The sequence below is a fragment of the Anser anser genome (assembly GCF_964211835.1).
Source record: "Anser anser genome assembly, chromosome: 3".
Classification (NCBI taxonomy): domain Eukaryota; kingdom Metazoa; phylum Chordata; class Aves; order Anseriformes; family Anatidae; genus Anser; species Anser anser.
Window position 1 is genome coordinate 26,094,714 of NC_139722.1, and position 15,741 is coordinate 26,110,454.

A 15,741-nucleotide genomic window follows, 5' to 3' on the forward strand; every position below is an offset into this window, starting at 1 on the left:
TTCCCCACAGAACTGAAAATATAATTAACATCTCTTTTACAAGAAAGTAGTTCACCAAAAATATATCTTTTTTTGTAAGAGTTTGACAAAAAAAGAACATTTTGATTTCATTTGATCATTTTAGAGTGTTTTATTTAATCAGAATGCAACAATTTTTCAAAATTCTTAATGAAATAAAAAATCAAATATTTTGGTGAAATTTGATTAGTCCATTCTTACCACCCATGATTGTTCTTCAGAATAATTTCCCAATCTTCATGGTAAGGGAGGTACTGTGAAAACTTCTATTTGTCTTAAATATCTTTCCACTTAAAAAAAAAAAAAAAAAAAAAAAAAAAGGAAATTTTATAGCCCCTGCAGTTATAGGAAGTTTTAAAAATTGACTTCAGTGCACAGTTGCACAATGAAGATTCAAAAAACTGCAAAAAAAAAAAAAAAAGACTAAAAATTATTCCTTTCCTAAAAGTTATCACTTTAAAGAACTATCATAACTTGAGAGGAGGGACACCTTCTGATTTATCTTTTAATGTATGGTATTAGCAGTCCTGCACTGGTACCAAAATACACCCTCTTCCATCAAATATTCACCACATTAAGTATTTTTCAATAGCTTGTGTGTGTGTGCACAAATACAAACACACACATGTATTGTGTAATAATCATAATTGACTCAGAGACCAGAATTTGACCTTCTCCCAGCTCAGGTAAGTGATGGGGCTGAGACTCTGCCTCTTCTTTGGTGGGTGTTTCCCTAACTAAGTAAGGCGGAAAACCTTAGGAACAGCTAAGGCCATATTTTGCCATTCTGCATTTAAGTTCCTGTATAAACGAAACTTTTTTATTTGTTTCACAGAATAGAAACAGTATAATAGGCAAGTAAAAAGTTCTCATGCTTTATTCTTGTGGCTCTGGTTTTGAGTCCTCTTGTCATCTAATATCTCTGTACCCCTTGATGCCAAGTTCTGGGCTGATGTTTTGTATTGAGACCATTTTTTTTCTTCAGAATATTTGATCAAAACTCCTACATTTATTCCACCAGGAAAAACAAGTTTCCCCTCATTTGGGAAACAAAAGTTGAAACAATTCCCAGTTGTTCAACAGTGGGAATTTTTAGCATGTAAACTGCCTAAGTGACTTCTTGGTGAGCAGCCTAAGAGAAAGAGGAAACTCCGTGGGCACGAGGCCCAGAAACACAATGTTAGATCCCATTTTACATTAATTTGATTCTAGATTGACTATTGCTTCACACTGCAATTATGGTAATACGTGGAAAAGAAAAAGAAACCTAGCAGATATGTAAGAGTCAGATATCCTTCAATACACCGAATAAAATCAACAGGGAAAATACTCCAAAACACAAATCAGAGTAACAAGCTGTTGCAGTTTCCCTGGGGTACAGTAAAAGGTAGTGGTACAAATATGAAGTGCTATTGGAGCTGGTATTTACTAAGAGGAGTCTGAAAACAATTTTGCACTAGCTGATGAAGGAAGAATAATTCCTACCTTTGGCATACCACCTAGGTCTTTTTCCTCCTTTTAATTGCTGGCATCAGAATTGATTGCTAATTTAGTTTGCATATGTATGTATTCCAATTCAGATTTCAAACCTGATTCTTGTCACAGAAGAAGTAAATGTTTCTTGTCTGCTTTCTGCTTTTGGCTTATAGGTGAAACAGTCTACATTATTGCCTATTCCTCCTGCATAGTTCTCATCCTAGGAATAGTCCTGTTGACTCTCCTAAAGATCAGGTAATTTGATAGGAGTATTAATCTTTGGTTCTAGGAAATTGGAAAAGCAGAAAATAAAATGTTTTGATTTAGTTGAGAGGTTGGCACTGTGATTGTCTTTAAAAACAGTTCAGCATGTCCCAGTGATGGAAAGAACTGACATTGCTGGTGTCAGCAGGAAGAAGTGAAATATGATGCATATCTACAATGCCCTCCATTCATACAGAGATCCCAGGTTTTAGGAGGTTTCATTTCCTGTTCCAAGGCAGGAGAAGGTGAAATCTGAATTCAAAAATCCTGCAAGGCTACCTTTCTAGCTCTGTAGCAGGCAGAGGTAATGCAGAAAGGAAATGAGAATATTCAGTATTATAACATATTTAAAAACCAAACAGTGAATGCTGCTATTGAAGCTAATATTCTTGCCAAATACCATTTTTGCTGATAGGATTCTGTAAACATTCCCACACACAGTATGAAAAACTGCCCATATGCCAGTGCTCAGTAAGAAAACAGAAATGTGCATTCACTTAGTCAAATGAACATGGCCTTTTCTTAAATGATACATTTTCTTGGACCAAATTAAATGGCCAGAATTCAAGAATTACACTGTCAGATGATAGGTAACAGAACATGATGTAGCAGGAGCCATATATAGTGGGAGGGATATTGAGTCGAATTTCATTATTAAATTTAGAGGCAGATCAAAGAGGAATCATGCAGAAAAATGCAAAAGGCAAGTCAAGGATATATGGGCACAGAGGCTTTCTCTTTAGGCTTGCAGTTACAGGAATATCGGCATATAAATAAAACTCAGATTTAAAGAATACAGGGGATGGAAGAAAGAACAGCACATTAATAATGGTGAAGGGAATTACTTTATACCACAGTGTTCATCATAAAAGGAGGGGAATTTTGCCACTGATTTCAATTAAGCCAAAGTTCAAAACAAAGCTGTATAGTTTATTGTTAAATACATGCACATTCTTTATTTTCAGACCCTGCAGAACAAAACATGAGTCAAGAAGTCCCTCGCCAGACCATTCTTCTGAAACATTTATGGTCCATTATAAAAGTCACAGATGAACTACTCCGTTGGTTATGCTTTTTAAGGCTATTCTTGAAAGCCAGCCTGTTGTACATATGCGATAATAAAATATATATCAGAAAACCTACTATAAATTATGGAATTTTGTAGTTGAGCGTACAAAAGATTTTTATATTTATTAACACGTATTAAAACTTTCACAAGCATAAAAAAAAAAAAAAAGGTACTCTCTACTCTCTTTCATTTGTGTAGATTCACAGATCTGTCCTGAGCTGCACATTTACTATATCTGTAGATTCACATGACAGGTATAAATGCTGTATTGGCATGAACCTGGCCTTTCAACATGCCTAGCAGTGGCAAACTTTGGAAGCCAGCCTGGGGATTTGGATTCATCTGACAGAAAGGAAAAAAAAAGAATCCACTTGGATACATTTCAGAGTTGTTAGAAAGCACATATGTGGGAGTTTTGTACACAAGGTGGCTCTACAAGTACCTAATGGGGTATTTGTGAGGTAGTATGTACAGGCAGGCTGCCTGTAGTTTGATGGCAGAGCACTTTGTGGGGTAGAGGGAGAGATCACTATCACAGCCCCTCTCAGTATGAAGAGGAATTAAACTCTGACTACCTGGGCTTTTGTCTTGACCAGTATGTTGATGTTGAAACTGGTTATTCTTTCTCCTCTGAGATGCTTCAAAAAGAAATGAGTGAGCCTTGTCAATGTGAAAACCACCATTTTAGACAACATTCTGTGGTATGAATGCGTAGTGGAGAAAAAAACTTGTTTGGGGCTGAAGCAAAGTGCCTATTTCTCAAGAGAGAACTTACAACTCCTCTCATCATCTCTGTTTCCTATTCATTGTCTCTAGGCAATACCCAAAGTGCCCAGTTCTCCCCATGCACTGTACTGGGAGTCACGGGCCCTAACCCACCACTCTGGATCCCACTTTTTGGCAATTAGTTCTGGATTTCTCCCTATAGCTGAGTTAATTTTCTAGATTTAAGCTTCTATTTATTAGCCATTGGTTGTCTTTGTTCAATCTTTGTAATGATCAGGTTCTGGTCAGCACAAAGTAATGGACTGGCATTTGTTGTATTACTATTACCATAAGCAGTGTATGTATTAACCTGTTATGATAGCATCTGAGTAATTAATTTGATTTTGAATTTGATTACTTTGATTTTTTTCTGACTTCCCATTAAATGTAACTCACATAACAAATAGTATCAGGAATGAAATACTGGTTACACTGAACTCAGTTCCAGTTTTGACCATGATTGATTGAGAACAAAGGCAAGAAATTTAGAAATTCAAATTTCTGACATGATCAGAAGAGCAAGAATCTTTGATGTGCAGTTATGTTGGACAGAGTTTTAGAGATTTAAAACAATTATTACACTAGACATTTTCTCTTTCTTTAGGATTTGCACAAAGCCAAAAAAAATAAAATAAAATAAAAAATCCTTCTTATTTTGTAATTAAATGCTATCTCATTACTAAATCAGCCTTTGGACAAAATACAACAGAAACAAGAAGTGGAAATTTGGGTAGTTTGCTAATCAGAAGGATCTCCTGTATCAGTATAGTAATTTGCAGCATTTAGTACATCTATGTAGGTATTTTGAGAGTAGTGTATTAATATTCTTAATCTTCAAACTGTAAAGAGGAAAAAGTTCAAATTTCTGAGAATAGTGTTGAGAATCCGTTTATCAGTGTTGGATAAAATAATTTCTTTATACAGGAAATATGAAGTGAAACCTGTGTTGTTCAGTCTGACTTTAAAAACCAATGATGCAATGCTCAACCATCTGTGTCTCAAAATTTGAAGAAATCCATTTATATTCAGATTTAACTAAACCTCAGTCATAAAAACGTCTCTTGTAACTTTCTGTCTTATAAACCTTTCATTTTCTAATTAGCTTGTATCTGGATGTTAGGAACTCTCTTCATATGTGTGCTTAAAAACACCCATTCAGACACACAAAAGATGTATTTGAAACTGGGGTTACGTACGTGAGTTATTTTAAAAGACAGCAAAATATTTAGCAGAAATTGTATTACTTGTGCAACTTTACAGGCTCTTTTCATTAGGGCTAACTTTAGTGCTCAGTGGAAAAGTACATTTCCTCCATTACATATGTAAAATGTACCTGTATCACAATTCTTTTGATTTATATTTCATAGTGACACTGTATTCTGTCAATTGTATCCAGTCATTAACTATTAAATAAAGGAACCTCTGCTGTGATGATCTGTATTCAGGTGATCATGATTAGACTCTATTTCTTAAACAAAGAATAAGGAGTGCCGTATTCCAACCACACAGATACAGATAAAATTCAGTCAACAGTATTTTACCAAGAGCAGTATCCCCCTGTTTTGCCATTTCAGTCCTAGGCATGCTTAAGACCCAACAATATCATATGTCCTGCAAAACAGTTTCATGACAGATGAAGAATCTTTTGTAACAGACTCACAATTAAAATCTTTTCCTCTGAAGCGAGACATCTGCGCCTAATTCCCAGCTGAGGAACACTGATGTCTCACTGACCACTTGGGATTCCCAGGTGATTTTGGGTAAGGACATGATTTGTCCCCCTTCTGTTGGAGCTGGGACATCACACAGTAAAAGAATGAAGAACAATTGTGCTAGAGGGAGAAAGCATACATTTTAGTCGTAACATTCTCATTTGAAACAATAAATACTGGATTGCAGTGTTTGCTTTCAATATTGTTTATGCAGTTTATCTAAAGATCATTTCAAATGAAATGTGTAGTTTTTGAGACATACACAGGACTATCTCTTCCTTATGCAGCACTGAAGATACAAAGCTTTAAATTCAAGTCTATACTTCTCTTGTCTTACCACAGTGAGTCTTGAATTCTTCAAAAGGAAGATATTCCTTAGCCATCTCACCTTTCTGTGAGGTGAGAGAATGGGCTTCTTGGACAGACAGCTTTCTCAGGCTGTTGTGGGAATTATGAGCTGGTACTCTGGGCTAGGTGTCAGATCAAACTAGTAACACAGTAGATGGATGGAAGGCAGGACCATCACTATCTGCAAGATAGTGCCTTAAAAGAGTGAATATCATTGGGTGTCTTTCCATGAGGGAAAACTTAAACCATTTTATTCAAGCAGGTGAAGATGACTGTCTGAAGCTCAGTAGGATTAATGCTGCTGACTTTTCCAAGAAAGTACTCCAGCTGACACGCTGACATTTCAGATCACATGCTGGAGCTGTTCAGTCTCCCATGAACTGTGCAGGGGTCTTTGACATCATGTACAGGGCACAGATTTCTACTTTGCATAGGAACATCTAAAGCTAGACGATGCCTCTGAATTTTTCAACTCCTACCTCCATTACTGGCTGTAGCTTTTAATGTTTAGTTAATGGGGGGAAGAAATGTTTTCCTAGTTACTTAGAAGAGATTTGTCAGCTATAAAAGCACACGGGAACAAATGATAAAAAGGTAATTCTAAGAAAACGCACTCCAAACAGATTACGAGGTAACAAAGTCAACACAGGCGTACATGTCAGAGTGACACCTTATATTTACTAATGCCGTATGTGAGAGCTGGTTAGTCAGAGCCGCTGAATCTGGCGTAATACATGAGCATATCAGTTTCAATAAACACTAAGATAGATTTTGTTTCATCTTCAACATCACAAATTGCAAAATCACAAATAGATTTAACGAGGAGGGTACATGTCAATTCCTCAGCAAACATATCTTTTTGACATCAGTTTCAAAGGACTAACTTGACTTTGGCTGTGGTCCTTCTGCCTGCTGTTTATGGTAGCACTGAAGATCAACACTGTGTTAGAGCAGGACCGTAGAGAAAAATAACACTCAAAAGCATAGCTTAACATCATCAAAAACAACAAGCCAACCAACCAACAAACAAAAGATTTATCAGCAAGAACTGGAATGGAAATGTGTTTTTCATTCAGTTCTCCATACTAATTTTTACATTTATGCAGTTCTCTAGACATTTCAGATTTAAAGAAATTATTAAGTATCCTGTCATATTAACAGGACTTTATTTTTTTAATTTTTAAAAAGAACTTGAGGCAGTCTGAGAAATCATACAAAAAATCTATGGCACAGAATACTAATTTTCAACTATTTAGTATAGCAACTAAACAGTATTTCTACCCTTTAAAAATACCTCTGTGAAAAAATAGGCAGATCTTACACATTCACATTAACCCTTTGGAAAAACATTTTTTTCATTTCAACAGCACGGATCCCAAACATACGAATTTTACCTCACAGGCTCATAGTCTTCATTCTGTGACTCCTTTTTACAATAATAAAAGTTTTATGGACTCAAATGATGCTATTAAGAAAGGAAAATTAGCCAACGCTTCTCTGGACTTATTCACAAGGCCAGAATATTCACTTCTTATTCCCATAAACTCTGGTTATAGATGAAAATGAAACATTAAAGTGCTGGTCCAGAGCCAAGTTGCCCTAATACATAAAAGCTTCAACTACAAAGCAAGCTGCTGCTGGAAGACATTAGCACTATGCATCTAAGGGATCCATGTCACTGCTGTCTTGTGAAAGGCACTGAAGAACAATTATGCCCATTACTAGTGGAACTGACCAATTTCTCCAGAAAAGCACACAAGCCATGCCTTTAGAATATAGTGCTTTGACCTGCCAAAGAAGACAATATTTGAATTTCTAGCTATTGCCAACAGTACAGGAAGAAAAACTACTATGAAAGTATTAAAGAGAATTCCAGCAACATGACATAGGTCATCTGTTGAACCTTCACAGGTTCAGACCAGGCCACAGACCAAAGACGGCCCTGGGCACTCCAGCTTACATACTCTCTGGCCCTGGCACAAGTAAGATGATCTCCATGTTATTCCATGAGATCTTTCCAGTGACTTCGAAACAGTGGAATTCAGAAGAGTCTTCAAAGCGTGGAAGCAAATCATAGAATCACAGAATCATTCAGGTTGAAAAATACCCCTAAGATCATCTAGTCCAACCTTTTACCTAGCACTGACAAGTCTACCACTAAACTATTCTGCTAAGTTCTACATCTACATGTTTCTTGAAAACCTCCAGGGATGGTGACTCAACCTCTTCTCTGGGCAGCCTATTCCAATGCCACACAACCCTTTCAGTAATTTCTCCTAATATCCAACCTAAACCTCCCCTGGTGCAACCTGAGGCCATTTCCTTTCATCTTTCACTTAGTGCTTGGAAGAAAAGCCTGATCCCCACCACTCTACAACCTCCTTTAAGGTAATTGTAAAGTATAATAAAGTCTCCCCTGAGCTTTCTTTTCTCCAAGCTAAACAACCCCAGCTCCCTCTGTACACCTAATTTGTCTCTGGTAGGAAACCCAGAGAGCATCACCAAAACAGACAGGGAGTCAGAATGTCCTCACATTTTATCTGTGTGATCATGCACAGCACTCTGTTGTTTTGTCTTGATAGCTTTCAAAAAATATATATAATTTTAATAATAATATAGTAATTGGGACACCTTCTCACGCAAATAAAACACCTGGATTTAAGCCTTCCATAGGCAGCGGGTTACTTCAGGGTGAACTAACAACAGTGTACTCAATGGGGGACACTGAAAGGAACCAAAGAGCAAGCACTACTCATGGTCAGTCACTCTGAATGTAAACTTAAAGATTTAGAAGCTCAGAAGCACTGGAGAGCAGTAGCACCATCATATCTCATACTGTTCCTGCCATGTTTTTGCAGGGATGTAGCCTCAACTGCTTTACTATGTGGTGAACTCGGTGCTACCTATGTGAGTAATGCATGCTTATAGAATAACTATTGGATTAGCCCTTGATCTTAAGGGCAAAATATGCCTATTTTTTCTGAAACTGAAGATTAGGCATTAAAATGCTCTGCACAGCCAAAAAAAATGCCACCTCAGGAAAGCAGAGCAGCAGAATATTATGTGCTGAACAAATTTTAGTAGCACAAACATGAGATGTCTAACAATTCTCAGTCACACTACAAGTAAAGAAGCATTTTCAGGAGATTGCTCACCTGGATCCACATGCCTAAATAATTTATTCCAGGTGGCACTTTTGGCAAATATATTTTTTTATTTTTTTATTTTTTGGATCTGGCTTTATGTTTCTTCCTCCTTTAAACAATCCTGACAAACAATCTATATGTCTGTGACCTCCACCCCCGATTACTATAACTCACTATGTGGTTGAAGCTGAACATGTGGGTAAAGTACTGGCTCCAGATGTGACTGCTCATCTCTTCCAATGCTTACATCATTATAGAATAACAGACCTGCATTTAAGACTCTTCATAAGCTCCCAAGTAGTTTCTAAGCAGAATCAACAAAGAACTGAGGCAGTTGAGGTTGTTCATCCCCACAGACCCACAGACCCACAGGTACCCTATTTCTGGGCATAGGGAGAGTTAAGAGCCTTAGGACATCCCAGATGCTGAACAACCTACGATGCACTACGTGCAGACAACGTACCTGACAACTTCTCCAGGTTTTAAGGGTCTCTTAGAGAAAAAGTCAGGAACCCTTCATGGTAGTTAGGATATAGGTGTCTAGAACTCTCAAAGAGCTGAGCAGAGCTAGCTCTTTTATTCTGTAATCTACACAGGTACCTTATTTAACATAGAAGTTGTGGTTGTAGTACAACCACTCACTTTTATCTAAGATGTAGTAGTTACTCTACTTAGCAAAAAGTGGATAATATCAATGCAGTTCCTAAACTGGCCTACAATGAGGATGGAACATTTTCTTGTGGCAATCCAAGTACGCACCCAGAACAGATCGGGGTTTCCATGTCTTTAAGAGTACCTGTAAGTCTTCTTACTGGACGCCACAGGAAGAGGTGCAATTTATTCTGGATTGATAGGCAATAAATTTCCTGCCTCACCTAAGCAGATTTCTTTGCTTATCCTTTGACTTTTACCATGAAAAGAGCGAAACAATGCAGCTTATATTGTTTTTGACTGTTACTACAGCATAAACTGGATAGAGTGATTATATTAAAATTCTATCTTTGAGCTTCATGGCATGCCAAAGTTTGATTTTGTTAAGCTGTGCCAATTCCAAACTCCAGTACTGGCTCAAAGATCTCAGAAAAAGTTCACTTTGGAATTTCAAAGGCAAGCTAAGATTCAGCTGTAACCTGGCAGATTTGAGTTCCAGACAAAAATGATCTACCCTTTTCCTTATTTACATGTTCTCTTCCACTTTGTTCCATCTCACCTTTTCCCAAGCTTCCATATTTTGCAGGAAAACAGAGAATATGGAAAAATATCATAGTTCAGGGATTTGGCCTACCACATGAACAGGCTATTTGCAGAAAAAAATACAGATCAAGGTTAAGTACACAGAGAATTCTGGAAGTATCCTACACGAAGTCAGTAACAATACTGATGTTTTAGACTGAAAAATGACAGTATTTTCATGCAACATTTGAACAGTTTATAGATACAATAAGGCTTTTCTTTGCATTTGTTCATTATGTTCTAAAAATGACAATGCAGTTAATTAGCATCTTGCTGAACTAAGACATTTAAAAGTATAGTATAACTGTCTCAAGAGCACAGGGATAAATTGGAGGTGGTTCCCTCTGTGTAAGCTAGTACAACAGAGCATTACTATCCTCAAAAATTAATGAGAATGTCAATTCATAGACTACAGAAGAAAAAGTCAAATTGTTCAATGAGACCTTGGACAAAAATTTAGCCCAAAAATTCTACACTACTACTACCCTGAACGATGGTTGCAAACCTTGTCAATTTTTAATTTCTTCATACAATTAGGTTTTAATACAGTTGACAAAAAAAAAAAAAAAAAAAAAAGCAACTACAACAAATTTAACATATGTAACAAATAAGGAAATTTGCGTTAGATTTGGAGGATCTGGCAGGCTGCCATTCACCACAAAGTCTTGGAACAAGATAAAGTCATCCATATACTTAGCAGATGTTAAACAAAACAAAATAACAAAAGTGCTATAGCTAAAAATTTCTTACAGTACATTCAGATTTGGCTCCATGGTCATTACACAACTGACTTGACAAATGAAAAATATAGATTCAGATAAATAAAACACGATAGAATGGCCACACACAATGTGGGATCTCATAAACTACTGCAAATATTTGTACTGTTCTAAAAGTAATCTTGATTAAAAATTAACTATGTATTCACTGCTTCTAACCAGTTTACCTAAAAAAAAATAATAATAAAATTCAAGTTAAAGAATGGTAAAATGGCCTGGTGTTTATACATTCTTCTCATCTGTAGAAGTACCAAGCATAGTGTTCTGTATGACAGTCATTTATTTCATCCTTACAAACCAGACAATTCTTGGCAAGATGCTACAGTACAGAAACTCTTCCCATAACAAAAAGTTATATCTAGGTTCTATTTTAGTTCTTTGCTTAAATGATTTTCTTATGTTTGTTTTCTTGATATAAATGTCCTTGGTCAAGGTAGATGACAAATGTACTTAATCTGCAAAGAAAATCCATTCAATTGATTGTTCCACTATTGAAGGAAGCTTGTGCAACCTTTGAGTTTGTTTTCTTGTTCAAAGCTGTACAGATGAAGTTTCCAGCCTCCATCACTCTATAAAGATTTACTCCCTAAAAAAACAGAGGTGAAAAACATTAAGAATAATAAATGCACACACTGAAAATGCTTAAATTTCATGTTATTTTGCTCCAGGGTCTAATTTTTGAAAAGGGCCTGATTCTTGTCATAGGTCAGTAATGGAGCTCAGTAAAGTTACAGTGACTTACACAATAATCACAGCTTCCAGGTGTTTGGAAGGTTCTACCACTCTAAGGCTGCTTTCTTACCCTAACAGCAGTGCACCAAATACTCTAGTAATACATTTCAAACTCAAAAAAAATCTGGAATAAAGAACTGGAATAATAACTAGAAGAAGTTGTAATAAAATACAGTGTCTACTTATGTGCTGCACTTATCACCAAACTTCATGCTTATAAATATTCCATTTGTACCTCAGGAAAATGAAGGAAACATACTTTTATTGGCAACTGACATCAGTGAGAAACAATATCCTGCATTCTCTTGAACAAATATAATCATGATCTTGAAAAAGTTCCCCTCAATGCAAAAGTACAGTTTGCATAGCTAGTACAACTGACTAAAAAAATCGCAGCTGCTTGATCAGTGCTAGATAAAAAAATATACCTTGAGCAATCAACTGTTTTGTGTTTTTTTTTTTTTAACTAACATAAGACACATATAGGTACTGCTTGATTGCTAAAATAGAATCAGATCAAAAAGGAAAAAACACTGCATTATTGGTCTCTTGAATTACTCATGTACAGTTAAAGTTTTAGACTTCAATTGTCCAAGTGATGCAAGCACTTGCTCCAAAAATTGGAATTTAGAAGCCAGTAAAGCCAGTACAAGGGATGCAAATGGGGACTTTGAAATGCAAATACACTGAGTAGCTACACAGAACTGGGAGAAGTGTGTTAGCTTAGTAAACATTAAAGAATGCAAGATTTATTACACCAGAAATACACTTCCATAACAATTACAGATTTATGTACTGAAGTACAGACCAAGACCTCATTAGGATGCTTTTTTTTGAAAGATCTAGCACTTACCATGTTCTACAGTAAACTTTGTTTTTTTCATTCTTGGAGTTGGCTAAGAATGTTAATGAGTATAGAAATTACTTCACAGAAATGCAACCAAAAACATTTTTAATTAAAAAAAAAAGTTTCTGTTTCCAATCAGTTCTAGCATTTAGCGCCATCTAAAACTTATTGTTCAAACACATCTCTTTATAATTCTCTCATTTTATAGAGTTATAACCAGGGTGATTTCAGCTCATTCTTTTTATTGGTCATTACTACATTTTAGTTTGTAGAGAACTGTTGTACCTAACACAGTCTAAAAATTCTTACCATATCTATGCTTTTTACTAGGAAGAAGTAAAGTACGTGTCACCATAGACATACTTGGTAGTTAGATTATGTAAGATGAAAAGTAAAAAGCATAAACTACACAAAATTCACATTTTCAGCATTGTAACGATGCATAATGTGATACATGTTGATAAGAAACATGTTCACAGTTCACATTCACTAAATGGAATACAAGCATCTCTGGCTTTTAAGTTGTCTTTCTTATGTGTCATGATTCCAAGAGGATTGTCATGAGGACACAAAACCCAGCATTCACAAGTGTGACTTACAGATAGGTACGGGAAAAGAGTCGTGTCATATGTTTGTAAGGTTGTTGAGTCAAAATAATAGGTTTTCAAACAGATGCTCAGACATGTACTTAAGTGTACTTAGTAACCATTTCAAATATTCAGAATTCCTCCTTGGTACCATGAAACATAAAGACAAGTGATTCCAATAGTATCTATGAACTTGGATAAGTGAGTTAAGTTACAAAAGCTTCTGCCAGAAGGCAAAGCTCTTTAACTCCCACTGACTTCAATTAATCACTTCTCATTCAGCAATCATAAATACCAAACCTCTCTGAACTTTGGTTTCGTTGTCAGTAATGTGAGGCTAAGAGTATTTAGTCACTTCTCAGAAAGGCTTGTTGTTTGCTACTTCAAAGACATCGTAAGCACAAGCTCTATTACTGTAATTACATAGGAACCATATAGAAATTGTCTTTGTACGTGGCTCCCTACAAAGTTTCATGAGCATTAATGGTCTATGACATAATTTGTTATTCATTCACTATGGTACAACCAATCGACCTTTTCGTAGATGGGCTCTACTACAAATTTATTTCACACTTAGCTTGCTAAAGATTCATTTCATGTGTCAATTCCTGGTTACATGTTATGAAGAAAAGTTCAGAACAAGTATTAATTATTATTTTGACATATCTAGTCAATCTGAACACAATAATGTACATTTAAATACTGTCCATCCTTTGGTGGACACTTTAAGTGACTTTAGTCAACAAAATAAGAGCTTTAATGCATAGATGAAAGGAACAAGAGAAGAAGCTCCTTGCAAATGGGCACAATTATAATTGTAATTTCATTTTGTGCCATTATACAAAAAAGGACATATTAATAGATTTTTTTCAATAATGATTTTACAGCATTGGCCGTGGTATCAAAACCAACCAACACTGCAAAGACCAAAGCTCATGTATTAAGACTATAATTTTGAGACTCTGTGTCTACATCCAGGGATTTGTCTCTCATCCAGTAAACCACTCTGTTTTTAATGGGCCAGAAAAAGGTCAAGAAGTGAAGCTTTATGTTTTGCTACTGCATAATCTAAAATGAAAAAATGGGGAGCACTAAATATTTGACAATGAGATATTTATCTTCATAGCATTTGGAATCAGCCTTTAGGATAAGCTAGATTCCTGCTTTGACACCAAATCATTCACAGAATAGTAAGTCTTATCAAGTAGCCTGGAACAAAGCATGTTTCTTTTCATCAGGGCATTATTATTCAATTGATTCCTTTTGCTGGGAGTGAGTCATAAAAGTCAATGGGTATTTTGCCCAGAGAAAAGCTAACTCTAAAAGGTACCCAGCAATGTAAACTGAAATGCATGATTTCTCCTCCCCATTCCAAAGAACAGTGTTATTTTAAAAGAATAAGCATCTTCTTCATGAAAATGCCACCCCAAATCACCTATGCAGAGTTCAAAACAGAGTTCATTTGTCCAGTGGACACGTGATTAAACCTTTTCTAAACAGGTATCTCACATCTAACCAGAATTCCCTATGAAGCACATGAAAACAGAAAATCATTACAGGGAACTCTGTAAGGGACTAAATATGATTTAACAGTGGTCTGGGGATGTACAATTCAGAAACAAATTCCACAGTTCTTTTATGTCAAGGAACTCTGTTAGCATGCATGCCCCACTGAACTGCAATAGATAGGCAATAATTCCCCATTAACTTAGTTCTTCGCATGGCAGACATTAGACTTTTCTGTCTTTGCAGTAATTTAAATAAAAGCTACACACGTAGCAGTTTTGGCAGCTCTTAATATTTTCTCCTTTGAACCTGACTCTCAAAGTCCAAGTTAAAGGTAAAATCATTGTATTGCTTAAGTTAGTAAAAACTCATTATGCCACATTTCTAGAACAACGCTGACCAAAAGGAAGATTAAAGAACACATCCTTTTGAGAAGGTTCTTGGTTCCCAGGATTACAGAATTATTAACATGCCAACTAAACATGAGATACTAAATGTGTGCTCATGGAATGAGGAGGCTCACTGGCAAGGTTAATTAAAGTGCAGCTCAGTGCAGATAAGCTGCCTTGCCCTCTCCTTCACGAACAGGGCTGGAAATAAACATGACTGTGAAGCCTGCAAAAGTCAACAACTGTTCATAGAATCATAGAACAGCTCAGGCTGGAAGGGACCTTAAGGACCACCTAGTTCCAACCCCCCTTCCATAGGCAGGGATGCCACCCACTAGATCAGGTTGCCCAGGGCTTCGTCCAACCTTGTTTTGAACACCTCCAGGTATGAGGCATCCAAAACCGCTGTTCTAGCCAAGAACAGATTTTGCACAATTTTGAAATATATTAAGTGAATAACTGACAAATAACTCTGTCCTATGCTTGGGCTCCAAACACAATTCTTTATCTACTTTGAAGCCAGAAGAATTGACAGCATATTAATAAGCATTATGAAGCAAATCCAAAGCTTTCTAAAAAAAAGCTGAGGTTCACTCGATCTTTCCAGTGAAATGCTGATTGGACTTCTGGGGCAATATCTACAGCAGTTATATTTTGAGGTTACTGAGGCAGAACAATGACTCAGAGCAGTTGCTACTGAGCTCCTCATATCTCCCGTTAGGGAAATGGCGTTATTCAAATTCCTGTCAAATACTCAAACCCATCCTGCTCTAGATTGCTAGTGAAGACAATATTGTTCATATTGTGTCAAAGCATATTAAAACACTGACTTGGCAAAAACTACCACATGCTCCCAATATTTTTTGTACA

At 36.3% G+C, this 15,741-nt stretch overlaps 2 protein-coding genes across 10 annotated transcripts in view; one reads left to right on the forward strand and one right to left on the reverse strand.

The window, feature by feature from the left end:
• GFRAL (GDNF family receptor alpha like) overlaps positions 1 to 15,741 on the forward strand; it is a 57,835-nt gene that overhangs the window by 24,753 nt on the left and 17,341 nt on the right. For 4 of the 7 annotated variants that reach the window (XM_083827699.1, XM_083827703.1, XM_083827700.1 and 1 more), the window contains one exon: positions 1,668 to 1,749. The exons of 1 other annotated variant lie outside the window; for it this stretch is intronic. In XM_083827699.1, the coding sequence (XP_083683825.1) occupies positions 1,668 to 1,749 (82 nt within the window). Of the gene's footprint in view, positions 1 to 1,667; positions 1,750 to 2,723; positions 10,622 to 15,741 lie in introns of those variants that run through there. 2 more of the 7 variants (XM_083827702.1, XM_083827704.1) reach the window with 1 other exon arrangement.
• HMGCLL1 (3-hydroxy-3-methylglutaryl-CoA lyase like 1) overlaps positions 10,182 to 15,741 on the reverse strand; it is an 81,961-nt gene continuing 76,401 nt past the window's right edge. For all 3 annotated transcript variants that reach the window (XM_083827711.1, XM_083827710.1, XM_083827709.1), the window contains one exon: positions 10,182 to 11,396. In XM_083827711.1, coding sequence (XP_083683837.1) covers positions 11,283 to 11,396 — 114 coding nt within the window. In that variant the 3' untranslated portion in view covers positions 10,182 to 11,282. The remainder of the gene's footprint in view (positions 11,397 to 15,741) is intronic.